This window comes from Heterocephalus glaber, unplaced genomic scaffold (assembly GCF_053883595.1).
Source record: "Heterocephalus glaber isolate CG9 unplaced genomic scaffold, H.glaber_assembly_v1.0 deba00000818, whole genome shotgun sequence".
NCBI classification, from domain to species: domain Eukaryota; kingdom Metazoa; phylum Chordata; class Mammalia; order Rodentia; family Bathyergidae; genus Heterocephalus; species Heterocephalus glaber.
Window position 1 is genome coordinate 7,820,087 of NW_028258164.1, and position 23,523 is coordinate 7,843,609.

The window sequence follows — 23,523 nt, forward strand, 5'->3', positions numbered from 1 at the left end:
TAAATAACACCTTTGGGGATCAGGACATGGGCTTAACCATTATTCCAAGTCTCATCATGGTTGTTAAACATCCACACCAAAAGCCAGACCCCCTCTTGCTATCAGCATTTGGTCCAGCCTAGGTGGCTGGTCTCATTCGCAGTCCAGCTGTGGCAGCATTTCCCAGTGATCTTTCCCTAGTTGTCCCCACCTGCCCTTCTTAGCTTTTCTTTCTCCATCCCAACAAACTCAGTGAAAGGGCGACAGGTGATAAGAACTCTTTCAATTTCTATTTATTTAGAGCAAGTTCTCACCCAAACACCATACCAACTCCATCATAAAAAACCAAGCCACACCAATGTCTTCAAGAGTTCTACCTAACCTCTGTTCCAGCTGGTTCAGTGTTTCTATTTTAATATTTAGATCTTTAATCCATTTTGATTTTAGTTTAGTGCATGGTGAGAGATATAGGTCTAGTTTTAATCTTTGGCAAGTTGAAACCCAATTTTTCCAGCACCATTTATTAAAGAGGCTATCTTTCCTCCAGTGAGGGTGTTTGGCTCCTTTATTGAAGATGAGATGGCTGAGTGTGTCTGGCATTGTTTCTGAATCTTCTAATCTGTTCCACTGGTCCTCAGATCTGTTTCTTTGCCAGTACAATGCTGTTTTTACCACAGAAGCTTTGTAGTATAGTTGCAAGTTGGGGATTGTGATATCCCCTGCCATGTCTCTGTTACCTAGAATTGCTTTTGCTATTCTGGGTCTCTTCTTGTTCCAAATAAATTTTTGGATTGTTTTCTCAAGGTCCATGAAGTATGCTGCTGAGATCTCAATTAGAATTGCATTAAATCTATATAGCAGTTTTGGAACTATGGCCATTTTCCCTATGTTGATCCTTCCTACCCAGGAGCAGGGGATGTCTGTCCATTTTCTGATATCATCTTCAATCTCTCTTTTCAGAATGCCATAGTTTTCAGAGAAGAGGTCTTTGATTTCTTTTGTTAGGTTGATTCCTAGGTATTTCGGTTTTTTGGATGCTATTGTGAAAGGAATTATTTGCCCTATTTCTCTCTCAGTGAGTCTGTCATTTGTGTAGAGGAAAGCTACTGATTTTTGTGTGTTGACCTTGTAACCAGCTACTTGACTGAATTTGGTTATTAAGTCTCGAAGACTTTTGGTGGAGTTCTTGGGGTCTTCTATATAGAGTATCATGTCATCTGCAAATAATGACAATTTGACTTCCTCATTTCCTACCTTTATTCCTTTTATTTCTTTCTCTTGTCTAATTGCTGTGGCTAATGTTTCCAGAACTATATTGAACAAGAGTGGTGATAGTGGACATCCTTGTCTTGTTTCTGATTTTAGTGTGAAAGATTTCAGTTTTTGGCCATTTAATATGATACTGGCTGTTGGTTTTTCATAGATGCCTTTTATCAGTTTGAGGTAGAAACCGTCTATTCCAATTTTTTGTATGGTTTTTATCATAAATGCATGTTGGATTTCATCAAATGCTTTTTCTGCGTCTATGGAGATAATCATATTGTTTTTGTCCTTGGCTCTATTGATATAGTGTTTTACATTGATTGATTTCCATATGTTGAACCATCCCTGCATCCCTGGGATGAATCCCACTTGATCAGGGTGTATGATCTTCTCAATGATCTTCTGCATTCTATTTGCCAGTATCTTATTAAGGATTTTGCATCTATGTTCATTAGTGAGATTGGCCTATAGTTCTCCTTTTTGGTTGGTGTAGGAAAAGATTTTATGAACAAAACCTCAGTTGCCCATAAACTAGCACAAACAATCAACAAGTAGGATCTCTTCTTATTAAAAAGCTTCTGCCCGGCAAGAGCAACCACCAGCAGTGTGAAGAGACAACACACAATGTGCGAAAAAATCTTCACCTGCTTTTCCTCAGACAAAGGTCTACTATCTCAAATCTATAAAGAACTTAAAAAGATCAGACCTCCCAAATTTAAAGACCCAATCTGAAAATGGGCATCTGAAATGAACAGACATTTCTCAGACAAGGAAGTAGAAATAGCAAATAAATACATGTAAAAATGCTCAACATTACGGGTCATTTGCAAGATGCAAATGAAAACAACGCTGAGATTCCACCTCACTCCAGAAAGAATGGCTGCTAACATGAAATCAACCAATAACAAATGCTGGTGGGGCTGTGGGGAAAGTGGAACCCTGCTCCACTGCTGTTGGGAGTGTAGACTGGTGCAAGCACTGTGGAAATCAGTATGGAGATACCTCAAAGAACTAGGACTGGAAGTTCCATTTGACCCTGCTATTCCACTGCTGGGGATCTTCCCCAAAGAATTAAAAGAATCATACCACAGTGATATATGTGCACTCATGTTCATAGCAACACAGTTTGTGATAGATAAAAGTTGGAAACTGCCCAAATGCCCATCAGCTGGAGACTGGATAAAGAAAATGTGGTTTTTTAATAAAATGGAGTACTACTCAGCCATAAAAAATGAGAAATTAGAGACATTTATAGCTAAATGGATGCACATTGAGGCTATACTCTTAAGTGAAATAAATAGGACACACATGTATAAATACCAAATAGTTTCTCTGGTGTGAGAAACTGAAAGTGTAAATAAAGACTAAAAGGTATAATATGGAATGTGAAATAGGAAGAAAAGGGGCAAAGGGGAAAGAAGTGGTAGGGGTAGGGGAAAGGAAAGAAGGGCATGGAATTAATATGAGAAAATGGAAAAATAGGAACAAAATCTTTGTAAATAGGGAAGGATGGAGGGGTTGAAGGGAGGGCTGGGCAAGGGTGAAAAATAAGAACCAAGAAAGACTATGTAAAAGTGCATATTTCCAATGATGAATGTCATTATATTGTATACCTAAAATGTACCAATAATTAGAATGAATAATCAATAATGTAAAATAGGAAGAAAAGGTCCAAAGGGGTAGGGGTAGTGGGAGGGGCAGGGGAAAGGAAAGAAAAAAAACCAAGCCAAATGTCAGACTTGTTTGAGAGTAGAGCTATTTGCTTAGTGTGTGTGGTCACGTGCTGTCTGTGGAGGGGACACACGGAGAACAAGATAGAGTGCTTTGTCCTGAGGGTCTCTATGGGAGGACTCCAGGGTACAGCGACCTGGGGACAGAACAGAACAGAGAAGGCACAAATATACTGGGTAAGACAGGACTGGGAGGTTGTAGTCCTCTACCCCCTCCAATGGAGCAGCAGCCAGGCCCAGCATCTGCATTCTCTGGACACCTGTCAGCAGCAGGCTGGGCCATGAGAGGCTGGCCAGATTCTGAAGCAGATACCTGGTCAGAGTGTGGAGGGGCCTGAGAGGAGGGAAGGACATGGGAGCCAAGGGGGCCAGCAGGAGTTGTTCCAGCTGGGTACAAGGGAGAGACTGAAGCCAAACTGCACATTCTCTACGTGGCTGTTGGGCAATTGTGCTTGAACCCAGTCACCAGGAATGTGCAGTTCATGTCAGTCCATACAATAACAGGAACTAGGAAATAAAAAAAGAAATCTTAGCTATTCTGCTAACTCCCTCACCTTCTCTGACCACACTATACAGGATTCTGGGACAGAGGATGTGGTGCTCACCTGAGTGCTGGTCTTGGAGCCTAAGCATGTGGGTGTTAGAGTGTGATGTCTGGATTTACTCAGCAAATGTCCAAGAGAACATACAGGGCTCATTGACAGGTCAGAGATGGGGTGAAAGGTGGACGTCACCCCATGGAATCAGTTTTGTACATGCTAGTTCCTCCCAGTGCAGATGCCAGGGTCACTCTTCCTTTCCTCCTTAGCCAGTCCCACCCAGCTAGGCAGGTCCCTGACTCCTTGTGATGCCACCTCCTGTTCAGAGGGCACAAGGACCTGCAGCAGGAATAGTTTTTCTTCACTTGCCTGTCTCCTCTCTTGGAGAGTCTTCAAGGAAGAGGCTGAACCACATCAAGTTCTTCCTCCTCATTGGAATACTTGGCATGAAGAGCATGTTGAACTGTGTTTAGTGAAAAAAATGAGTCATGCCAGAGAAACCAGGAGTTACTTAGTAAGTGTCCTTCCAGTCTGTAAGCCCAGGATGAAATGTGTGTGAGGGTTTACCAAAGAGAGAGGCCAGGAGGCTGACTGGAGATGAAGGAAGGTGTCAGGGGAGAGTGTGTGTGTGAGGTGCTGGTAGACACTGGAGATACTGGTCAATTCCCAGCCCACACAGAGAAATGCTGGCCACTGGTGTTGAAAGGTTTATTGTCTGGAAAAGGCGGTGAGGGAGCAGCAGCTGGGATGAAGCTGAGGGCGGGGTGAGTGCACCCAAGGCACCTGTGTCCCCTAATTGCCATCTCTTCAATCCCAGGGATAACAAAGAGGTCCAGGAAAAATGCAGAAGCTGTGTCCAGCCTGGCCCAGGTGGCTCCTGCCTGGCTGCCACTGCAGATAGAGGAGTTACACGTCCTCTCCAGCCTCTGCTATCAGTGTGATCCACGGTGCTGCCTGGTCACAGTGTTCCTTCCCTTACACATTTCTCACCTTTTCCTTATTAACCTTGAAGAAACCAGCAGGCCCACCTCAGAGACATAAATGCTCCTTGACCCCACATCAAGGTGTTTTCTCAGCTTTTCACTGAGTGATCTTGGCAGGGGCCCAGGGCCACTCTTTGTCCTCTCTCTCCACCTCCTTTTCTCTGTGGTCTTGGTCAAGCCCCTGTGTCCTGGGGCCCTGCTAAGCCTCCCTTCCTTCCCTGAACTCTTCCTTCTTTCTCTCCCTCTCCCTCAGCTCCAGTAGCCCAGACCTTACCCTGCATTTCTTCAGGGACAACACAGGGGAGGGGCCCTGGCTTCTGCTCTTCTTCCCCAAGGCGAAGCAGAGCCCTTCCTCAGGAGCAGTCTAACCCTCTGACTTCACCCAGAACCATCACTAACAAATTTTGCCAACATCCGGGAGCCAACATCTTTAAAGTCTGGTGATTCCCATCACTTTCCTATCTCTGGCCCATAGGATGTGAGGGACCAAGCAAGAATTTTCTGCACTCTTCTCTGAATTCTTTAGAGGACAGAGGACAGGAGTGGAGAAGTATAACCACTTGGAGATCTGAAGGTTCCCTAGGGCTGAGCAGCAGTTTTTCTGTGACTCTGTACCCTAGGCCTGAGTCTTGAGGCCCAGAAAGAGGCTGCGGCAGCCTAGCAAGCCGAGAACCTGGGCGGTGTGGTTGGAGCCTTTGGCCCCTGGCTCTTTCCCCATGTGCCCTGCAGTATAGCAATGTCTGGACATCTGCACCTGCTTTGTCTTCTCACCTCTCTCAAGCTTTGCAGGCCAGATGAGAGGCCTTGTGGGTCATCTTAACCCCCCTTCCCCACCAAGGGACCAGCGTACCTAAGGCCTCAGGGAGCTCCGTAGCTCTGTGTCGGTGGCTGGGCTCTTCCTCCCTCCTCCTCCTCCTCTTCCTCCCCCCACTCATGTTTCTTCGTTCTTTTCCTTCACTCATCAACAGTCACTACACGCGCCCCCCCGTCCCTTGTCTCCTTCTCCCTTTCCTCTTTTGCTTTTCTCTCTCTCTCTCTCTCTCTCTCTCTCTCTCTCTCTCTCTCTCTCTCTCTCTCTCCCCCCTTTCTCCCTCTCTCCCTCTTTCTCTCTCAATTTAAGCTGGAATAAATTCCTACTAATCACATTTGTATTGTTTTTTATACTTTCCCATGTGTCTCCATTCCTATTACTTGTTCTTAAGTTATTCCACCCTAATCAAAGGCAAGTTGTTTTACCACCCTTATGAAGTAAGGAAAAGAAAACCATAAGGTTTGTGTACTGGAGGAAAATTAAAATCAGGCAATCATTTCTAGATTCAATTAATGAATACTTCACAACACTCTGTACCAGGAATTATCCCAGGTCTGGAAATACAGTGGTGAATAAAATGGGAACCATCTTTGTCTTTGTGGTGCTTAGAATGTGCTAAGCACAAAGATACTTAAATACATACCTGCAATTACAGTCTAAAGAGTGTAATGCAAGAAAAGATAAATAATCTAGCAAGAGAGCAGGAGGTCGCTCACCTAGTAGCACAGTGGTCTGGGGTTGTCCCTCACCCTGCAACACACACACACACACACACACACACACACACACACACTCATCAAACAATGTCTGCTCTTCAAGCTGATACCAATGAAATAAATAAAACACTACAATGATGAAAAGGAGTGGTTACAGAGAGGTAGAAAATCCATAAGACATCAACATCAACGGGAAGGAGAATTACTATCCAGGAACTAGAAATATTGTAATTAACCTAGGTGAAAAAGATGGCAGAGAGACAGAGAGAGAGAGAGAGAGAGAGAGAGAGAGAGAGAGAGAGAGAGACAGAGAGACAGAGAGAGAGGCAGAGACAGACAAGTTACCTATAGTGAGTTCAGGGAAGGACGCCCCAAAGGTCATAATTTATAGTGAAAATTTCAAGAGAAAAATCCCTGAGGGGCTGGGGAAGAAGAAGCTTCCTTTCTGGGTAAACAAAGTCAGGCATTTTTCATAGGAGAAGTTTCAGGAATAAATATCCACCAGACTTGTAGTTTCCTGGGTATGAGAAAAGAGGCAGAAGTATTGAGAGTTGATGCCTAGAATTCTGGTTTAGGCAACTTTGTCTATCACGGTGCCACTTACTTATTTTGTTAGGAACACTGGTGGAGGAGCAGGTTTGGTGAGGAAGAAAAGCTGCTCAGTTCGGGACATGTTGAGTTTGAGACGTCTACAAAAATATCCAGGTAGAGGAGACCACTACATGGAGATCCAAGCTGTTCATGCCTGGGGCTCAGGAGACAGGTGTAAACTAAAGAGAGGCACTTGGGAATCATGAGCTTGTATATGGTAACTTATGAAAGCAGATGAGTTGGCTCAGGTGATGAGGAAATCAGACAGCCTTGTGCATCAAAAATGGTTACCGGAATGTTGGAGGAGGAGCATTCCGTGAGAGAAACATGAGAAGCAGTAAATAGTCCACTGTAGTCTGAACATACAGAGAGTTCAAGCAAAGCCAAGATGGTTCAGCTGCTTTACCTTCAGGGAGATTATCTGGTAAAGAGTAGAAACAGTAGCATGGAAAAGCCCGGGTCACATCACCAGGGGCTGAGGAATCAGTGGAAGGCCAGAAGACAATGCAGTCTGCTCTGAATAAGTTAGCCCTTGAACAGAGAGTTTAAAAGGGCACTTGGTGAAAGGAAAGGAGTGCTGAGGGAGGTTAAGAATGCAGCAGGTTTCCTCAAAGACAGAGCTGCTGCACAAGGACAGGTCAGAGATACACAGGGGAGAAAGGTCCAAGGTGACCAGGACAGGCACAGGTGTCTGGAAATGCAGGGCGAGGACTGCACCTAGAACACAGGTGAGAGCTGAGCCTCAGGGCCATGGAGGTGCTTCCACAGTGGAAGGGTGCAAAGAGGTGTCACGGCGACTCAGCTCGTGCAGTCTGTGTCCCTGATGCATGCACTGTGCCCATGAGTGCCTGTGTCAGTGATTGTTCAAATGATCCCTCACTCCTGGGCAGGCAGCTCTGCATTTGTGGGTCTGAATGAATCACAAGTTCCACTCACCTCCTTGCCATTCCAGAGGAGACTTCTTGAGAGTTGCACTGGCTTTTGGAGGTGATGCTAGGAATGAAAAGGAAGAAAGAGCAGGGGACAAGAGAAAGGCTATACATGCCCTCAAATGGCTGCCTTAACACCTGATTCCAAATTTCCTTCCTAGCAAAGATGCTCAGGGTTTATTATCACTATGTCCTTCACAACTCAGCATGAGGGCAAAGGGAGATGGGCCTGGAGCATGCAGGTCTCAGGGTACCAGGCCAGAGCCTCTGTGGCCTTACCAAATGAGCAGTAATTAGTTGACTGAAGGGAGAGTTTGCTCATGAAGTACAGTTTGACTAAAGAAAATCAGTAGAGCTGGTAGTAAGATGTGGGGATAATCAAGCCCTGATAGAAGTAGACAGCAAGAAATCGAGGTAAAGAAAATGATAGATGAGAAAAGGCACCTGAGAAGTTAGGAAGAGTTACAGTAACAGAGACTCTTTTGCCCTAAGCTGGAAGTCTGGCTCTTCTGATGAAAATAGGGTGAAGATAGCAAGCAATATGGAAGGGGATCTGAGAGGAAGTGTTAGGGAAGAGAGAAGTAGCTGACACAAGACATGGATAGAATCCAAGGAGAATATTGAGAACTAGCTGACCTGAAAGACCAAGGAAGTGTGGTGGCAAAGTCTGCATGGGGGAATTGAGCTTCTACTTATTAAGAAAACCCGATCAAAGCTTGTATCCAGGATTACTCTCTGAGGAAGTTCACACAAACTGGTACTCAACCTTACTTTTATTCATTTGTGATAACAACTGCCCGAGATTTATGGCTCTCTAAGAATTCCTAGGAAATTGTCATGTGGCAGATAAACAGCAGGAAATGTATTTTGCCAATATCTTGGCAATTTCCCAAAGCCAGAGTCACTTTCCCCTATCTACTATAGTATATAGCCGATTGTCTGTTCCTTTATATCATTCAATACTGATATTATGCTGCCTGGTCTATGGGCTGTTCTCTCTCTGGAATGCTCCGTCATCTTCTGGGTGACCCCAAACTCAGAAACCTTCCTCTGTAACATCCTTTCAGGCACAGCCAAATCAATGTGATCCCATCTCCATTTTGCTGTCTTTATTCATTTCACATATCCTTATCTTGGTTAGGTTGTATTTCACTACCATTATGGAAGACAAGGTCAAAACTATGAGGAAGCTAACAGGAAGTGTGGTTTCTGCATTCTCTGTTATTTGTGTAATATCAAGAATATAGTAGGTTCTCAGTATGCAGAAGGAGGAAAGGAAGGATTGAAGGAAGGGAAGGTGGAATGTAGGGAGGGTGAAAAGAAGGAAGGAAGGAAAGAGGGAAGGAAGGAAAGAGGGGAGGAAAGGTAGCTACTCTTATTTGTAAAATTCCTCATCCTAAGGGTTAGAATGAGGGAGGTAACTGGAAGGGACTGAGCTAAGCAGAGCGAGGGTGTGGTCAGGAGGGGAGCGCAGACTGAGCTTTCCCCACAGCTCCCTGAGACTGGTCTCATCTCTACCAAATGTAAGGCTAGGGAGTTTCTGGGGCCTGGGATACAGTTGGAAACTGGGCTCCGGGCAGACCCTAAGTTGCTCATCCTGTGTCCCCTGACCCTCCTTGACATCCACACCTCCTACTTGTTGGAGAAGACCATGAGCTCTCGAAAGGACAGCTTCTTTCCCCAGAAGTCAGTCTGCATGTTATCACAGAGACTGGATGTCACTCACCCAAGTTACCTCTCAATGTGCTTCTGCCTCTGCATCCAGTATTGAAGCACCTGAGAGAACACAAGGAGAATTGGAGGCCACTGTGTGGGAAGCTGGTCCAGGAGAACCACACTGTGGACCAGGGGGAGCCCACTCTTTGGGACCAAGAGACAGTGGGGAATTGGCATCTTCTGCTTACAGGAATCTTATTCCTTTTATAAGTCAGTAGTTTGAGTTCCCATGGCAGATATCTAAGGTGGAAGTCTCAGGGCTCCTGAGTAGGGGAAGCTGAGGCTGAATGTATTAATGATGGTGTGGGAAACAGGGGCATCTCTCTCCTGAGAAATTTGGAGAGAAAGGTCCTTAGGGCGACGTATCAGGTCTGGGGAAGCCCCTCACCAGTGTTGCCCTCCACTCCAGCCTGAGTGAAGGGGGTGAGGCTGTGTTGGCTGGGCTTAAGCTCCAGGGACACCAGGAGGTACTCTCCATTGCAGGACAGCAACAGGTCATACATCTGGCAGGCGAAGGCTTTGTTGGGCTACAAGATGACGATGAGCAACATTGTTTCTGGGGAAGGGTAGAGTCTACCATCCCAGTCCCTGATGGGCCCATTCCCACGTAGGATGCCCCCCCCCCCCCGCACAGCCCCTGCATAGCCCCTGCAGCATCCCAGTATCCATCCCCATCCAGTTCCTACTCAGTGAGGCCTGGGCCCAGATGTCAGCTCTGTGCTCTATGAGCAGCCGCATGATCTCCTTGCTGCCCACACAGGCTGCAAAGGACAGAGGGTGCTCCCCTGGGGACACAGTGGGATCAGTGGCAGGAGACAGTGGGGTCCCAGGATGAGAGGGGCAGTGTCCCCAGGTGACTACCTCCTCCTCCCTACACCCAGGCTGGGGGTCAGGGACCCTTGTCCAGCAGAAGCAGAGGAAAGGACAGTGCAGAGCTTGTGGTGGGCCATGGTCTCTGGCCTTCAGTCCTGCAAGGGCTGCTCCATCTGAAGAGAGCCCACCTTAGGCACCCACACTTCATGGTCAGCATTCTGCTGTCCTTCTTCTCCCCTTCTTCCCAACTTGGACCTACTGCTCACCATAGTAGAGCAGTTTCTAGCGTCTGCCTTGGAAAGAGGTGTCTGTTGCCCTGGCACAGACACTGGCACCGTGGGAGAGCAGGGCACACACCAGGTTCACATTCTGGTTCATGACAGCGATGTGCAGGGCAGTCTGACCTGGACAGAGAGAGCTGTCAGTCCCCGGTCTGTACCCCAGGTCTGCGCCCAATTCTGGCAGGGACACAACAACCCCACACCCTGATCCCCTTGCAGGAGCTTCCGGACAGGTCCTCATACAGAGCCCAGGGTTCTGCAGAGTGGTCAGAGACAAGGACCACTGTTCCCTGGCCAGCTCTCTGTCCCTACCCCTCCACTACTGGGTACCAGGGGTCTTGCTGTCACTCACTCTGCTGTCACTATGAGGGAAGGATATGGAGATATGTCCTAAGGGACCATGCAAAGGTTGGAAGAAAATGCAAACAGCTCCAGGAAATCATGGAAGCTCAAAGAGTAGAGCAGGACTATGGACTCATGAATGCCTTTTCTCCTGAACTTCCATCAACACCTCCAAGGCGACCATTTCCAGACCCATGTAAAGAAATGACAGCTGTCCCTCCCTTCCACTGAGAGTTACCACGCAGCTGCCTCACCCACCTAAGCCTCACATAGAGTAGGCTGCGTGACCAGGTCAGAAGCAGCCTCCATCAGCAGCATGGCGGCCTCCAGGTTGTCATAGAGGGCGGCTATGTGCAGTCCTCTCTCCCCCAGGGCTCCTGGAGTGGAGTAGGACAAAGATGCCAGGCACTTTTCATAGTCCCTCAGGGAAGGGGAGCCTGGCTCCAGAGATAACTCCAAATACTCCTTTCAAAACCCCACCCAGTTCTGGGTAGGGGAACAGGTCTTCTGCCCTAGCTCTATTCCATTATACTCTGACCTCACCTTATTATGGCTTGTGTTTAGATGTTCACCAAAATCTCATCGTTGGGGCCTTTTCAGAGGTGGCTGCATCTAGATTCTGGGATCAATTCATGGTGCAATGCTAGGATCAATGGTACTAGGATTACAGGTGTGGATTAAGGATTAAGGATTAAGGGCACTAGGATCCAAGTTCCGTAAGTAGCCTGGATAAGATACACAGGATAGAAAAAGCCTGGTCAACTCTTGTTGCTTTGCTGTCTTCAGCCCTGCCATAAACTGTTTCTCCTCTGCAATGCCACCCTGCCTTGGAGTCAGCCCATTATGGACTGAAACCTCTACAAGCTGTGAGCTAAATAAACCTTTCTCTTTTAACTTTGGGCATCGGGTATTTTGTCTCAGCAATGAGAAAAGTAACTAAGACACTTCATCGTCAAATGAAGACACTTCATTGTCACAGCTTTGGTCCGGCAGACACCTCCTAATGGTACGTAGGTCATTTTCCTCAGCCGCTCAAAGCAGTGGAGACTCCACCATCCCAGGGGATGGGGAACAGGAGTCAGATAGACTTGGAGCGGCCAAGAGCGGAAGGGACCACTGACATTATCTGGCTAAGATGAGCATGATTCCCACAAGGTGTGCAGAAACAAACTGGCTTTTTCACTCTTTAGTGCCAAGGGATAATGGGAGGCTTGGGGGTGGACTGGTCTTAGGGATTCTCTGGACTTTCCTGTGATTCCTATCATGCTAATTCTTCTCATGCATGGCCAGCCTGGTGGCCTTGTGACTCTGATAGGAAAGGACATTAATTGAATGTTCCATTCCTAAGGGGAGAGGCCCCAGGTCTGGACAGGTGGTGAGGAGGGTCCTGCAAAGAGGTCCTCACCTTGGAAGACTTCATCTGAGTTCAGTGATTCAGGGCTTGGTACAGGTAAGCAGGGGGAAAGAAGAGGCATTTCTTTGTGTTCACAGGCTCTCAGGCCTGCACAACCTGCTCTGTGTAGCCACAGGTCCCCCGTAGGTTACTCTTGCTTTGGCCTCTGCTGAGATCCTGACAGCATAGGAGACAGAGCTAAAGCCTGTCCTGCCTGATGAGTCTTGCAGTGTCTTGCAGCTTGAGGGTCACAGGGAACTGCAGAACAGGCAGACGACTGATGAGTGCTACCCTGATGTCCTCCAGCCCCAAATGTCTCCCTTCCAATGGTCCCAGTGGACAATGAGTTTTCCAGTTGAGGAAGCAGATTTGTATCTCCAATAATGGCCTCGGGAGAGACCTGCTGGGTGAGGGGTCTGCCCTGCCCTAACTCACACAAGCCCTCAGTCCCAGAGAACCCTGTGTCCCTGACCAGCCCATAGAGGGCAGCATTGGATTCCAGAGTTCACCCCGTCCTGAAGACACTGGACAAACTCTAGTCCCAGTCAGTCCTTAGTCTCATTGACCCTCTGCAGAGAGGAGGTCCAGAAACCTGCTCTGTCTGAGACCACTCTGGTCCTGCTCTAGTGCAGAGGGTGGGGAGGTCAAAGTCCCATTGCAGGACCAGAATGGAGGCTGCTAAGCAAGCAGAGCCCCTGCCAATAGGAGGGCTCAGTGCAAAACAAATGCAGGGCTCCTGCTCAAATTTATTCAGAATTTCAAGTTGGCGACCGGAGGACACTGAACCTTGCACTCTGCGCTCTGTTCCTCCCACCCCAGCCTACTCCAGTAGGAGGCAGGGCCCAAACATTCTGCCCCAGAGGCTCCCCCTGCCCACGCTGCTCTCCCTGGGTCTGGACTTCAGGGCTGAGCCATGGCAGGACTGATGCTATGTGGAACAACCATGGCTGGACTAAAGACTCCAGGAGCAGCACAGCCTCCTCCTCTCGCCTTGTACTCTGTAGCTGACGTTCAATAATAGCAACTGCAATAAAAGGAAAACTGCTGTGGTCTCAGCTGCTCTAGAGGCTGAGGCAGAAGGGTCATCAGTTCTATTTTAGCCTGGAAAGTTAGCAAGAACTCCTCTCACAGTAAAATAAAAGGTTGAAGATATGGCTCTGGAGTAGAGATCTGCCTATGCCAACCCTGGATTCCATCTTTACTACTGCTAAAAACAATTTAAAAAGAAAAAGGCAACACCGGACTCAGGCCTGTCCCATGTTAGCCAGGTTGCCCTCCTCAGCTGGTCACCTCCAGGTGTTACCCAAGCAAACTTCTCTTCCTCCCTCTTGCCCAGGCAATCAGCTTCCATTGAGGCTGATGGTAGGTAACTCCTTTCTCTTCTTCCACCACATCCCTTAAAGAAAAGGCCCTTCAGACTCTGTAGTATCTTTTCCCTTTCTGTAACCTGCTCTCCAGCAATCTGATCTTTCCTACCCTCCCAGCCCTGCACAGCTGGCTTCTTCTTTCTGGTCTCATCAAATCTTCCTATGCTCTTCCAGGAGACAGGCATGTTCCAGCCTGGTGTCACCTTCCCCACTGTCTTTTCATAGGTACTCAAGTTCTCCCTTTGTGGGCCAATGCCACCAACGCTAAGAGGGGTCAGCTGGGGCATTGCAACAGATAGGCAGGAGGAGAGGAGGAGATCCATCCAGAGTGCTGCATCAGGGAACCACCCTGTGGATCAAAGGGTTTGGGGCTGTCACGTGAGCCTGTCCTCAGCAGCCTGCCTCTTCTCCTGCTGTACACAGGCCACATTCAGCTCATAGCTCCAGAATTGATTTTTGATCACTATGGAGCTGAGAATTATCTAGAAATGGATCCAAGGTCCTTCAGCCCCTGTGTCTTCTTGCACAAACTGACAGGTGACTAGAAGCCAGTCAAAGGAGCAGGTGCAGGAGGCAGTAACTGAGAGGAGACAGGATCTGCTGAGTCAATACTGGGGTTGAGTACTATGTGACATATGCATATAGGGTAGGGTGGGCAATGTGAGTGTGCACACACATGCTGAGGGACTGGCTCCCAGATCCAAGAGAGACACTTTCCCTGAAGAGAGAGAATCTCTTCACAGAGCAGAGCCTGGAGCCACAGCACCTCAGGGACAGGGAGGGCAAGGGAAGGGGCCTTCTAGGTTCCTGGCTGTAGGCTGGGAGCCTGAGATTGATCAGGGAAGGTGAGTGCGGGGAGAGGAATTTGGGGAGAGAGCAAGGACAGAGGTGGGTCCCTCACACAAGGAGTGCAGCAGGTGGGATGCAGGAGATAGGGAGACCAGACCTCCAGCTCAGGGACCAGGCCTGTTCAGTTTAAATCTTGGCTGTTTCCTCATACAAAATCAGGGCTCTGTACCTTAGTTTCTCAACCTCTAAAGTAGGGATATTTGGCTGTGATATCAGGTAGGAAAGTCAGAGGTTTTATTGAAAAAGAAGAAGAAGAGAAGAAATGCCACTGGGCAGGGGTAAGGGCTGGGACACAAAGGGGACAGAAGCCTGCTGGGCACTGCGAGCTGAGGCCAGAGGCCCCGGTGGGTGGGCAGGCCCATGACTTCCCTGGGCTCCCAGCCCCACAGGGCAGCATTCCTGGCTGCCATCCTGCTGCTGCTGCTGCTGTTGCTGTAAGTGAAGGGGTGAAAACTCCAAAGGGCAGCACAGGCCTGGAGAAGAGGGGCCTGGAAGGGAAAAAGCCCCCTGCAGGTAGGTGGGGAAGGGGAGGCCAGTCTGGAGGGAAGGCTGGACCTGTTCGAGGTCAGGCCCTAGGCAGCGCTTAGGTGAGGGTGGATCTCAGATGGGTGTGGGTTACGGAGGACAATGCCAGGTCCCTCTCATCATGCAATGGCACAAAGGCGTGGCAGAGGATGTGGCCTTTGGGCCAAATACTACTCCCCCCATTTGACTCAGGATAGTAGGGATTGTTAAATTCTGAGCAAAATTCTACAATGACTCATTAAATGAATGGCTTTTGAACACTTGGAAAATAATGTGTGAATAAGGGGTAGGTTGGAATTGTTGAGGACAAATAATGCCAAAATAATAAAAATATCTGGTTAAAATCCTTATTAAACTGGGGTGTAGGACAGGGTTGGAGCCATACGTTCAAACTGCAATGATGTAAGAAAATAATTGAGAGCAGTGTTCAGCACCAGAAGCCCAGGGCCTATCGGGGCCACAGCCAACTTTAATGCTCACCCAGCTGAACTGAGCTGGACACTTGGACACAGCATGCGCTCCCACTGGAGGAGGCTGCCCAGTGTGACACAGCTCCACATGCAGGCCCAAGTAGACATACACACAGCCTGCAAAATCTCATTATCAGCATATCACTTCCCAATTTTAGTTTGTTGGCTATTAATTCAAGGTTTATGAATTACAAGAAAACAAAGCATCAATCATCATCATCCTCAAGGGCCACCAATGCTTCCCTGAGCACAGTACCCAGCATTAACCACAAGTGAGCTGTTCACTTATGCTTCTGTGATCAGCTTACACCAGCTGCGAAAAGGAGAATAATACGTGTTCTGTCTTCCTCACAGATATGAGCATCAGATGAAATAATATCTCAATACTGCATCTATTCTAAATTCCACTGGAATTTCATTAGCGTTACTCTGCATACACTAATGCCAGTCTGTTGGCATCATTTGCATTTCGGGACAGCATCCTGTATAAGCCTGGGTTGAGTACTACTGAACCAGATGGAGAGATCAGGTTGAAGTACAGAGCAGGAAGTGGACTCTTGTCTGCCTGAACCACCAGTAGTCCTCGGTGCTGAATGACACAGAGTTCAGAGCTTCCCACTGAGAATCCTAACTGCTCCCTACCTGCATTCCCTTTCATCATTTGCCATTCTCCCTAACGCCACTCAACATATTTTCTTTTTCTTCTTTCTTCCTGCACTAGAGTATAAATGGCTAAAGCAGCAATACTTGCCTGTTTTGTTGACTGTAGAATCTCAAGAGTCTAGAGAAGTATCTGACACATGGTAGGTGATCAAAAAATATTTATCACATAAAGGAGTGGGTGAATCTATAGCTGTGTTGTGAATCACCTGACACAGTGCCCGTCCCCTTCCGGATCACAAGAGCAGTCCAGATGAAGGAACACTGAATAAAATTGCAAATGCCCCAAGGTTGAACAAGGAAAGATAATAGAAAAGTAATAGAATTGATGGATCAAAGGTTTAAATTAACTGAATAAATAGGGGTATGGGAATTAATATAAATAGCTCACATTTGACAGGTACAAATGAGAAATCTTACTTTTATTTTCGAAAACTTCTGAAATTTCATAAGAGAAAGGCCTAACTTAAAAGCCATTTTCACTCACTACACATTGAAAATGAACCATTAAAGATGGTCATGTAATTTAGTCTTTTAGAATAAGCACAGTATAAGCTAGAATGCCTTCTGAAGAATGTGGTCTGAAGTCTGAATTCATGACCATTGCATGGAACCAAATTTTTTACCGAAAGCCAAAACCTTGGTGTTGCCTTTTACTCCATTCTTATGAGTCAGGAAATTCCACTGCTAAACTTAAAATATGTTATTTAAAACATAAGACAGATAAATTCTTCCGGACATCCCAGTTTCATACAGTGCTAAGCAGACATCCTTGTGGTGAGCTAGCTAATGCTGAGTGGTCCTGCCTTTCCCTCTCATGCCTGCCTCCCTGTTGGGCAAATTCACTCTGTTCAGCTGCCCTGGCCTGTTGGTAGATCCTGGGCATCTAAAGCACCCTGCAGCAGCACTGCTGGGCACTGCCTTGCATGGAAGCTTTGTCATCCTTTCCCACCCAGAGCCACTAAGAGGGTCCCCCATATGACACCACAGTTTGGCCAGTCAGCCCCGTGCCCTGTCCCAATGAGACAAGATATCTTCCTTTGCCCAAGAAACCCTTCCTCTTTCTAGATATTCCTGCAATTTTACCTGCTCCAGAGATCCCACTCATACTCAAATCCTGCCTGCTTGCCCTCTCTTGGAGACGCCAAGAGCATACGCTGTCTGAATCAGTGTTTTCTAGAAAAACAGTATTAAAAAAGTGCTTTGTGCTACATGGACCTTGTCAAGTAGCTGTAACACAAATCATCTGAAACACAAAGCCAAAAGCATTTCCTGTCTCACTTGTTGTTGAAAGGCATACTAACCCATTGTTTTTGGGACTTCTGTGTTCCTCAGTCCTCGACTGTGTGTGGTTAAGCACACAGCCTCATGAGCCAAACAGATCTATTTTGGAATCTTTTCCTTCACTTATGAGCAATGTGGACTTGGAGAAGTTACATGGCCTTTCTGTGCCTGGTTATGCATCTGGAAAAAAGGGGATAAACCTCAGAGCTTTTATGTGAGAAGTGATTAAATAATCTATGCTAAATTGTACACACAGGGTCTGAGAGCATTTATTCAATTATATATCAGCTATCTTCATCATTATGATAGGTTAGATTTTATACTGGTGCAGAAAGCTAAAGTGACCTCCCCAAGGTTGCATACTACTCTTTTTTTTTTTTTTTTTTTGCCATGGCTTGGTTCACCTTTTAAGCCCAAGGACATTTATATTCCCTATTGTAAAAGACGATGGTTTCAGTATTTAAAAACCTTCTACATTCTTTAAGCATGAGTCTCAGTGTGGTCATCAGATCCCCTCAAAGACATGACATCAGGCCATGTTGGTTCTATTTACAGGAAGCTATTTGCTGCCAGTTTTCCAGTAACTCCATGAAGAAAAGCAGAGGCTCTGTTCTGCTTCATCTGAATCAAAGATAGGCTGAGCAAGAACCTTCTGGGAATGTACCCCATTGAGTGGAGGTCCTCAGGAATGCTCTGCAACATAATGATTAGGCTCACAGGCTTGGCAGCCAGACTGCTAGTATTCAAGTCTTGCTCTAACATTTTACCAGCTACATCATTATGGTCAAGTTTCTTAATCATTATATGTCCATTTCCATACCTGTAGAACAAACATAAAATGATATCCATGGTACTTCATGGTATATTGAGTATTCAAGCAGCTCATTGAAGAAAGGTTTTGGAAACTATCTAGCACATTATAAGCTCTCAATACATAATACATAGTAACTGTACTCCAGGCTCTGTGAATACATTTGCCCTCTCTGAATTCCACAGATATTTCAGGTTTCTTCAAGGCAAAGTAATGGTTCACAAGTTAATAAGAAACTAAAATGATTTTCAAGACTGCACTGGGGCCATCCCTGAGGTTGGGATAAATCCAATTTACCAGACATCTTCATTTGCATTTGGATTAACTGGACCCAGGATTTCAAGGTTCTTGGTAAAGCAGTATCTCTGAGTCTTGGGCTATGCAGTAGGCTCTGGCTTGTGAAGTATATTTCCTACACAGCCCCCTGCTCAAATGTATGTTAGGATCTGCTCCATGAAGCTCATGCATGACCCACTGTACTAGAGATGAAATTCTTGTGAAGTATATATCACAGTTAGAACCAATATTCAACATGCATGTCCCTCATCCAGGGAATCCTAAAATTCCCGTCCAGGTTCTCAAACCATGGAGCAAACAGGTTAGGACTAATGACACAGTGAGAGCAGCCCTTGATAAATTCAGTTTTATATTTAAAAGGTCAGAGAAGTGACCAGGAGATATGTCTCTAAAGATCTGGTATCTGGTAAATCAATTCTGAGGTTAAGCTCTGTGCAAAGACTAGATATGGAGGAGCTCCACTCCCCTGCTTGTTTCTGATAGAAATATACCCCTATTTGTTCCATCTGGAAAATATAAGCAATTCATCTCCTCACTGTGAGTGGTTCCTCAGTCAGCTTCCGCAGTTTCTGGCTGAGCTGTCTCTGTGCCTCCCAGAATTCACTCTCCAGGTTTGACTAAGGGTTTCCAAGACCCCCAAGATTATGTGCCTCTGTAGAATGTCCCAAAGGAGACAAAAAAGACTCCATAAATCCCAGGGTTCTGGGGGATGACTTCCAAAAGGACTCCTTTTGTACAAGTCAACCACATTGGTATTCCTGGGGGCAACTTCTTTTCTGAATTTAAAAAGAATAATTGTCATGACAACAAACAAATCATGAAGAGTTTTTCTTAATGTGGGTTGAGGAATAAGAAAGGAAGGAACTTAATGAAGAGGAAGCCTTCTTCTGTCATAGGGAACCTGGGCTAGAGGAAAGATGGACTCAGATGGAAAATAACATGTCAATCTATTTTCACAACCAAAAAACCTTTGGTCATGTTGTTCTACCTCAGTGAGTTAGAACTATAGAGATGTGCCACACTATGATTCAGATTTGAGTCCCTTTATTCAAAGCCAGCAATCGAGAGAGGCTAGTACCTGGAAAGTTCTCTTGGCCCCAAGAAGTGGTTTGATTTCTCCTTTTAAATCATGCTTTCAGTTGGGGAGGGCTCAAGGGGAGAGCAAGCAGAATTTTACAGAAGCAGAACCATGCCAGTTTAGTGGGGGGCAAAAGGAAGTTTCACACACTAAGTGAGCCATACAACATCCTGCAGCTGTAGCAAGTTTTCTGCCAAACAGGGGGTGCTTTGAACAAGCACAAGCACAAAATGCTGGTGAGGCTCAAGGTGGAGTTGGATTGGTTATCATAATGTGAGGCTGTATCCCCCCAAGCAATGCAAACCATAATTTGAAAACATAACTTGAGTTTTCTAGGCTGAGTGTGGGGGATTGCTGTAGGCAAGGAGAAGAGCATATGCAAAGAAAGGGAGGATATTTTTGGAGCTATATGTGAGTCAGCAGAGCAGGGTACAGGGGGAAAAGGAGATACAGAGATAAGAATGGAGAAGTGTGTGGGGACCAGATCACTCATCTTGCAGTACTTTGCTAAGGGTTTGGGACCATATCTTGATGATTTGGTGAGCCATTAAAAAGGAAAGCATTAAACAGAGACAAGCACATAATTAGCTGGTGGTTCAGAAAGGTCCTAATGGAAAAAATGAAGACTGAATAAAAGTAGGGGAATTATACATCTGAGCCAAGTAGTTAAGTAGTCTGGGAAAAATCCAGACCAGCAATGAGAGGAGCTGGAAGCACTCCAATTTTCCCAGAAATGGCCCTGCTGCTCCTTCCTTCACCTAGTGTCCATGGATCTCATAGCAATAATATGCCCTTTAGATAGGTCATTTACATTTTTCACATTCGCACATTTCTCTTACCTTCTCAACCTGAGATATTCCTAAAAGACAATGCCTTAGAGTCAGAGACAGGTCCAAGTCTGTTTTTCCTAATGCATCTCTTCTTACCTGGTAAGTGTGTGGAGGGGAAGGAGAGACTCACAGACAGACTCTGAAGAACAGGAAGTGGTCACACTGACTCATTTAAGTGCCAGAGTTTTGGTGAAGCCACAGAGTTCCACTTGCCAGGGATGTTCCAGCCTCCAAGCTGAGAAGAAAGAGGAGAGCACTGAGAAAACGATGTATGAGATCTAACCCCCATTGTCTGGGAGTTTTTGTCCTCTCATAGCTTCTATCTCCTTATTTCTGCATCTTTCAATCCCCCTCAGTCCCCACCTCTACCCTTCTTTCTTGGCCATCCATTTACTTCCTGATTCTCCACAGAGCACTGCCATTACCATCTCCCTCCTAGAACATGGAGATTCCTAGGAAACACGTCCACACTCAAGAAAAAATAGAAATCACAGGCCTACATCCAACCTATGGGTTACTTATCCTGAAAAAATGATGTCTCACTTTTTCTCATCTCATCAGTGACTTGGCTGAGGGGACCATTTCCTGAAGCTTCAGTGGCACCTGTGTCCATACAGAAGCTATAGTATCGGAAGGCTTAATCTTTCCCAGGGTGCCAGGATCCTGGGGCATCTAAAGAGGAGGAATGGGAGAATAAAAGTAGTGCAGAGTGGCACAGAGACAAGCAGAGAAAGTGGGGAAAAGGGAGCCTATATGAAAATAGGCAAGTTCCCCAAAGGGCTATGGAAGGAAAGGAAGGGACTAAGTTGAGGAAGTCAGGAGAACTACTCAATTTGCAATTGAGTAACTTGGAAGGGTAGGAGCAGAGAAAGAAAGTACAGGTAAATAACAAAGGGGAAAATGAAGGAAATGTTGAAAGGAAAACAAGAAGGTAAAGATAATGGAAGAAAGGAAAATGATAGGAATAGGTCAGATTTGCATGAAGGACAAAGGGAGAAATGGAAGTCGGGGGAGAAATGAGTGAAGAAACTCAAAAAATATAGGAAACCAGAGGATTTTGAGGGGTTTTAGGGAAATAAATATATGGGAAAGTTTATCAAAGAGAATAAATAAGAGGATTTACTTAGTGCAGATTTTCCTTATCCCTTGACCCCAAGAAACTAAACAAAGCATTACAATAACTCAAGACATATCTGAATCACTCACCCTCTAATGTCCAACAATGTACCCTCAATTCTCCTGACTTTATGTCTTCATACAAGTGTGAGAAATAGAATATTTTCCTGAACGTTTTTCTTTACATTACTGTCTTAACTTAATGTAACCAAACGAAAGCCTACCTCTCAGTCTTTTCCCATAAAAATGACAGCACATTTCAGTTTATACTGTCAAAAGATTTATTAGGTTTCCTTGGAATGAAGTTCTTGCCTGTCTTACATGTTCTTATTTCTAAATCTTCATCACAGCCCACCAACATCCTCGGACCCACACCCAACCTCATATATGACCTCAGGTCCTTCTCTTGGATTTCCTCTCAGTCCCAGCAGGTTTTTTTCCCTTTAACAATTTTCTTTTTCCAGAACATTCTTTACCTCCATTGAACTAGTCTCTCATCTTCTTCTGGCATTTCCCTTTTGCCTTCTCCTGTTCTTTCCTTTACTATATCAGTAGTGAAACAAAACTATCTCTCTCATTTTGCTCTACCTCTCCTACCTCCTTTTTGCCAATCACTCAACCCTAAGATACCGTTCGGTGAGGTTCCATTTACTGGCCATGGCCCAAGGTTTCAGTGGAGATCCAAGAGAATGAGAGAAGGTATTTGGAGGGGTTGGGGGTTGATATGGAAAAGGAGGCACTGGAAAGCCAGGTTTGTCGATGGGAGAATGAGTGTTGACAAAAGAAAGAAAGTGCAGGATTGTGTTGAAGAAACACTGGTGGAAAATAAAATAGAAAATTCAGAGGAAATAATAAGGCTGACACTTGTTTAAAAGGAGAAGGTGAAGAGAATGGAATAATCATAGAAACATAGAAGGAGGGGGATAGGGATTACAGTTTTCTAAAAAAGATGTATAGAAGGATCAGAAGAGGTGGAAGAAAGGAGGTTTCTTAGGTAACAGGGAACTGATGGAGCACCACACCCATAGTAGTCCAGAGGATGGTTCAGAGCAAGTGCTTCCCAGTTACACACAGTGTAGGGAGTCATAATGCTGCTAGATCAGTCTCCAACATGCTCAGCAATCTGCTCCCCTTCTTTCTTAGCCAGGAGTCTCCACCATCAGCTTTTGTTTTCCCTATCAAGAGCCTGATAATTATTATATGTCCCTTGGCCACTTCACAGGTGAAGCTGAAGGAGTCAGTTCAGAGAGCCACTCTGCTGTTACCAGAAGGCAGGAAATAATCCAGAAGATTCAAAGACACAAATATCTCACAGGGCACTGTGGGAAACAGCTCAATGCTAGGGGAAAAGAACAAAAGGGGCAAGGGCTCCCCCAAAGGGCCGGGACAGGAAAGCCTAGTGAGAAACAAAGGAGTGGCCAACTGGGAAAGCACAGATGTGACAGTGCCCAGGATTCAGGGAGGAAGAAGTTGGAATCCTGGGGAATGTGAGGGTCAGGGTGAGCAGCTAGAGAGAGGCCAGGAGCCTCAGGAGCATGGACCTGACCATGACTGGGAGAAGCTGTCTAGGTTGAGGGTTCCAGAGTTTTGCTTACGAGGACCACAGTTCCCGAAGACGTAGAACCAAAGCACAGAAGAACTAAGGAGCAGGCCCAAAAGCAGGAGAGTCAGCAGCGCCCATCCGGCCATTGCCTACCGTCGGCTCCACTTAGTGGGTAGCCCTTCTTCTGGGGAGCTCTGTGGGGGCAGCCAGGAGGTGAGAAACACAAGACAGAGAGGGTTGGGAGTGAGGGACGGGGTGGAGAGGCAGGGAGGGGAGAGAGAACAAATAAGTCAGTGCCAGGGCCCCTGTGCACTGAGGTAACTGCTCAGTCTCCCAGAAACACAGCCTTCGGCCCTGGGAGATGAGAAGGCACCTGTCCTGGGTGAGGGTAAAGCAAGGAGTGGGAGGGACTTGAGAGCTGGAGGGAAACACCCAGGGCTGCCCAGGAGCCCACTGACCTCCTGGCAGGAGGAAGATGCCATTCCTCTGGCCTGGATTGGTCCCCTTGGCCCCTGCCTGCTTTTGTCCCCACCATCCTGAAGTGCATGGAGGAAGGAGGAGGAGGGAAGCTGGTTCAGGAAGGGGTGCTGTAAAGACAGTTTTAGCA

General features: G+C 46.3%; 1 protein-coding gene across 1 annotated transcript in view; it reads right to left on the reverse strand.

The window, feature by feature from the left end:
- The window catches only part of LOC147828954 (transient receptor potential cation channel subfamily V member 6-like), a 37,370-nt gene extending 14,308 nt beyond the window's left edge, over nucleotides 1–23,062 (reverse strand). Inside the window, exons 1-2 of the mRNA XM_087207728.1 lie at nucleotides 22,969–23,062; nucleotides 20,354–20,396 (exon numbers count right to left, since the gene is read on the reverse strand). Coding sequence (XP_087063854.1) covers nucleotides 20,354–20,396; nucleotides 22,969–23,062 — 137 coding nt within the window. The remainder of the gene's footprint in view (nucleotides 1–20,353; nucleotides 20,397–22,968) is intronic.
- Between the last annotated feature and the right edge of the window lie 461 nt (nucleotides 23,063–23,523).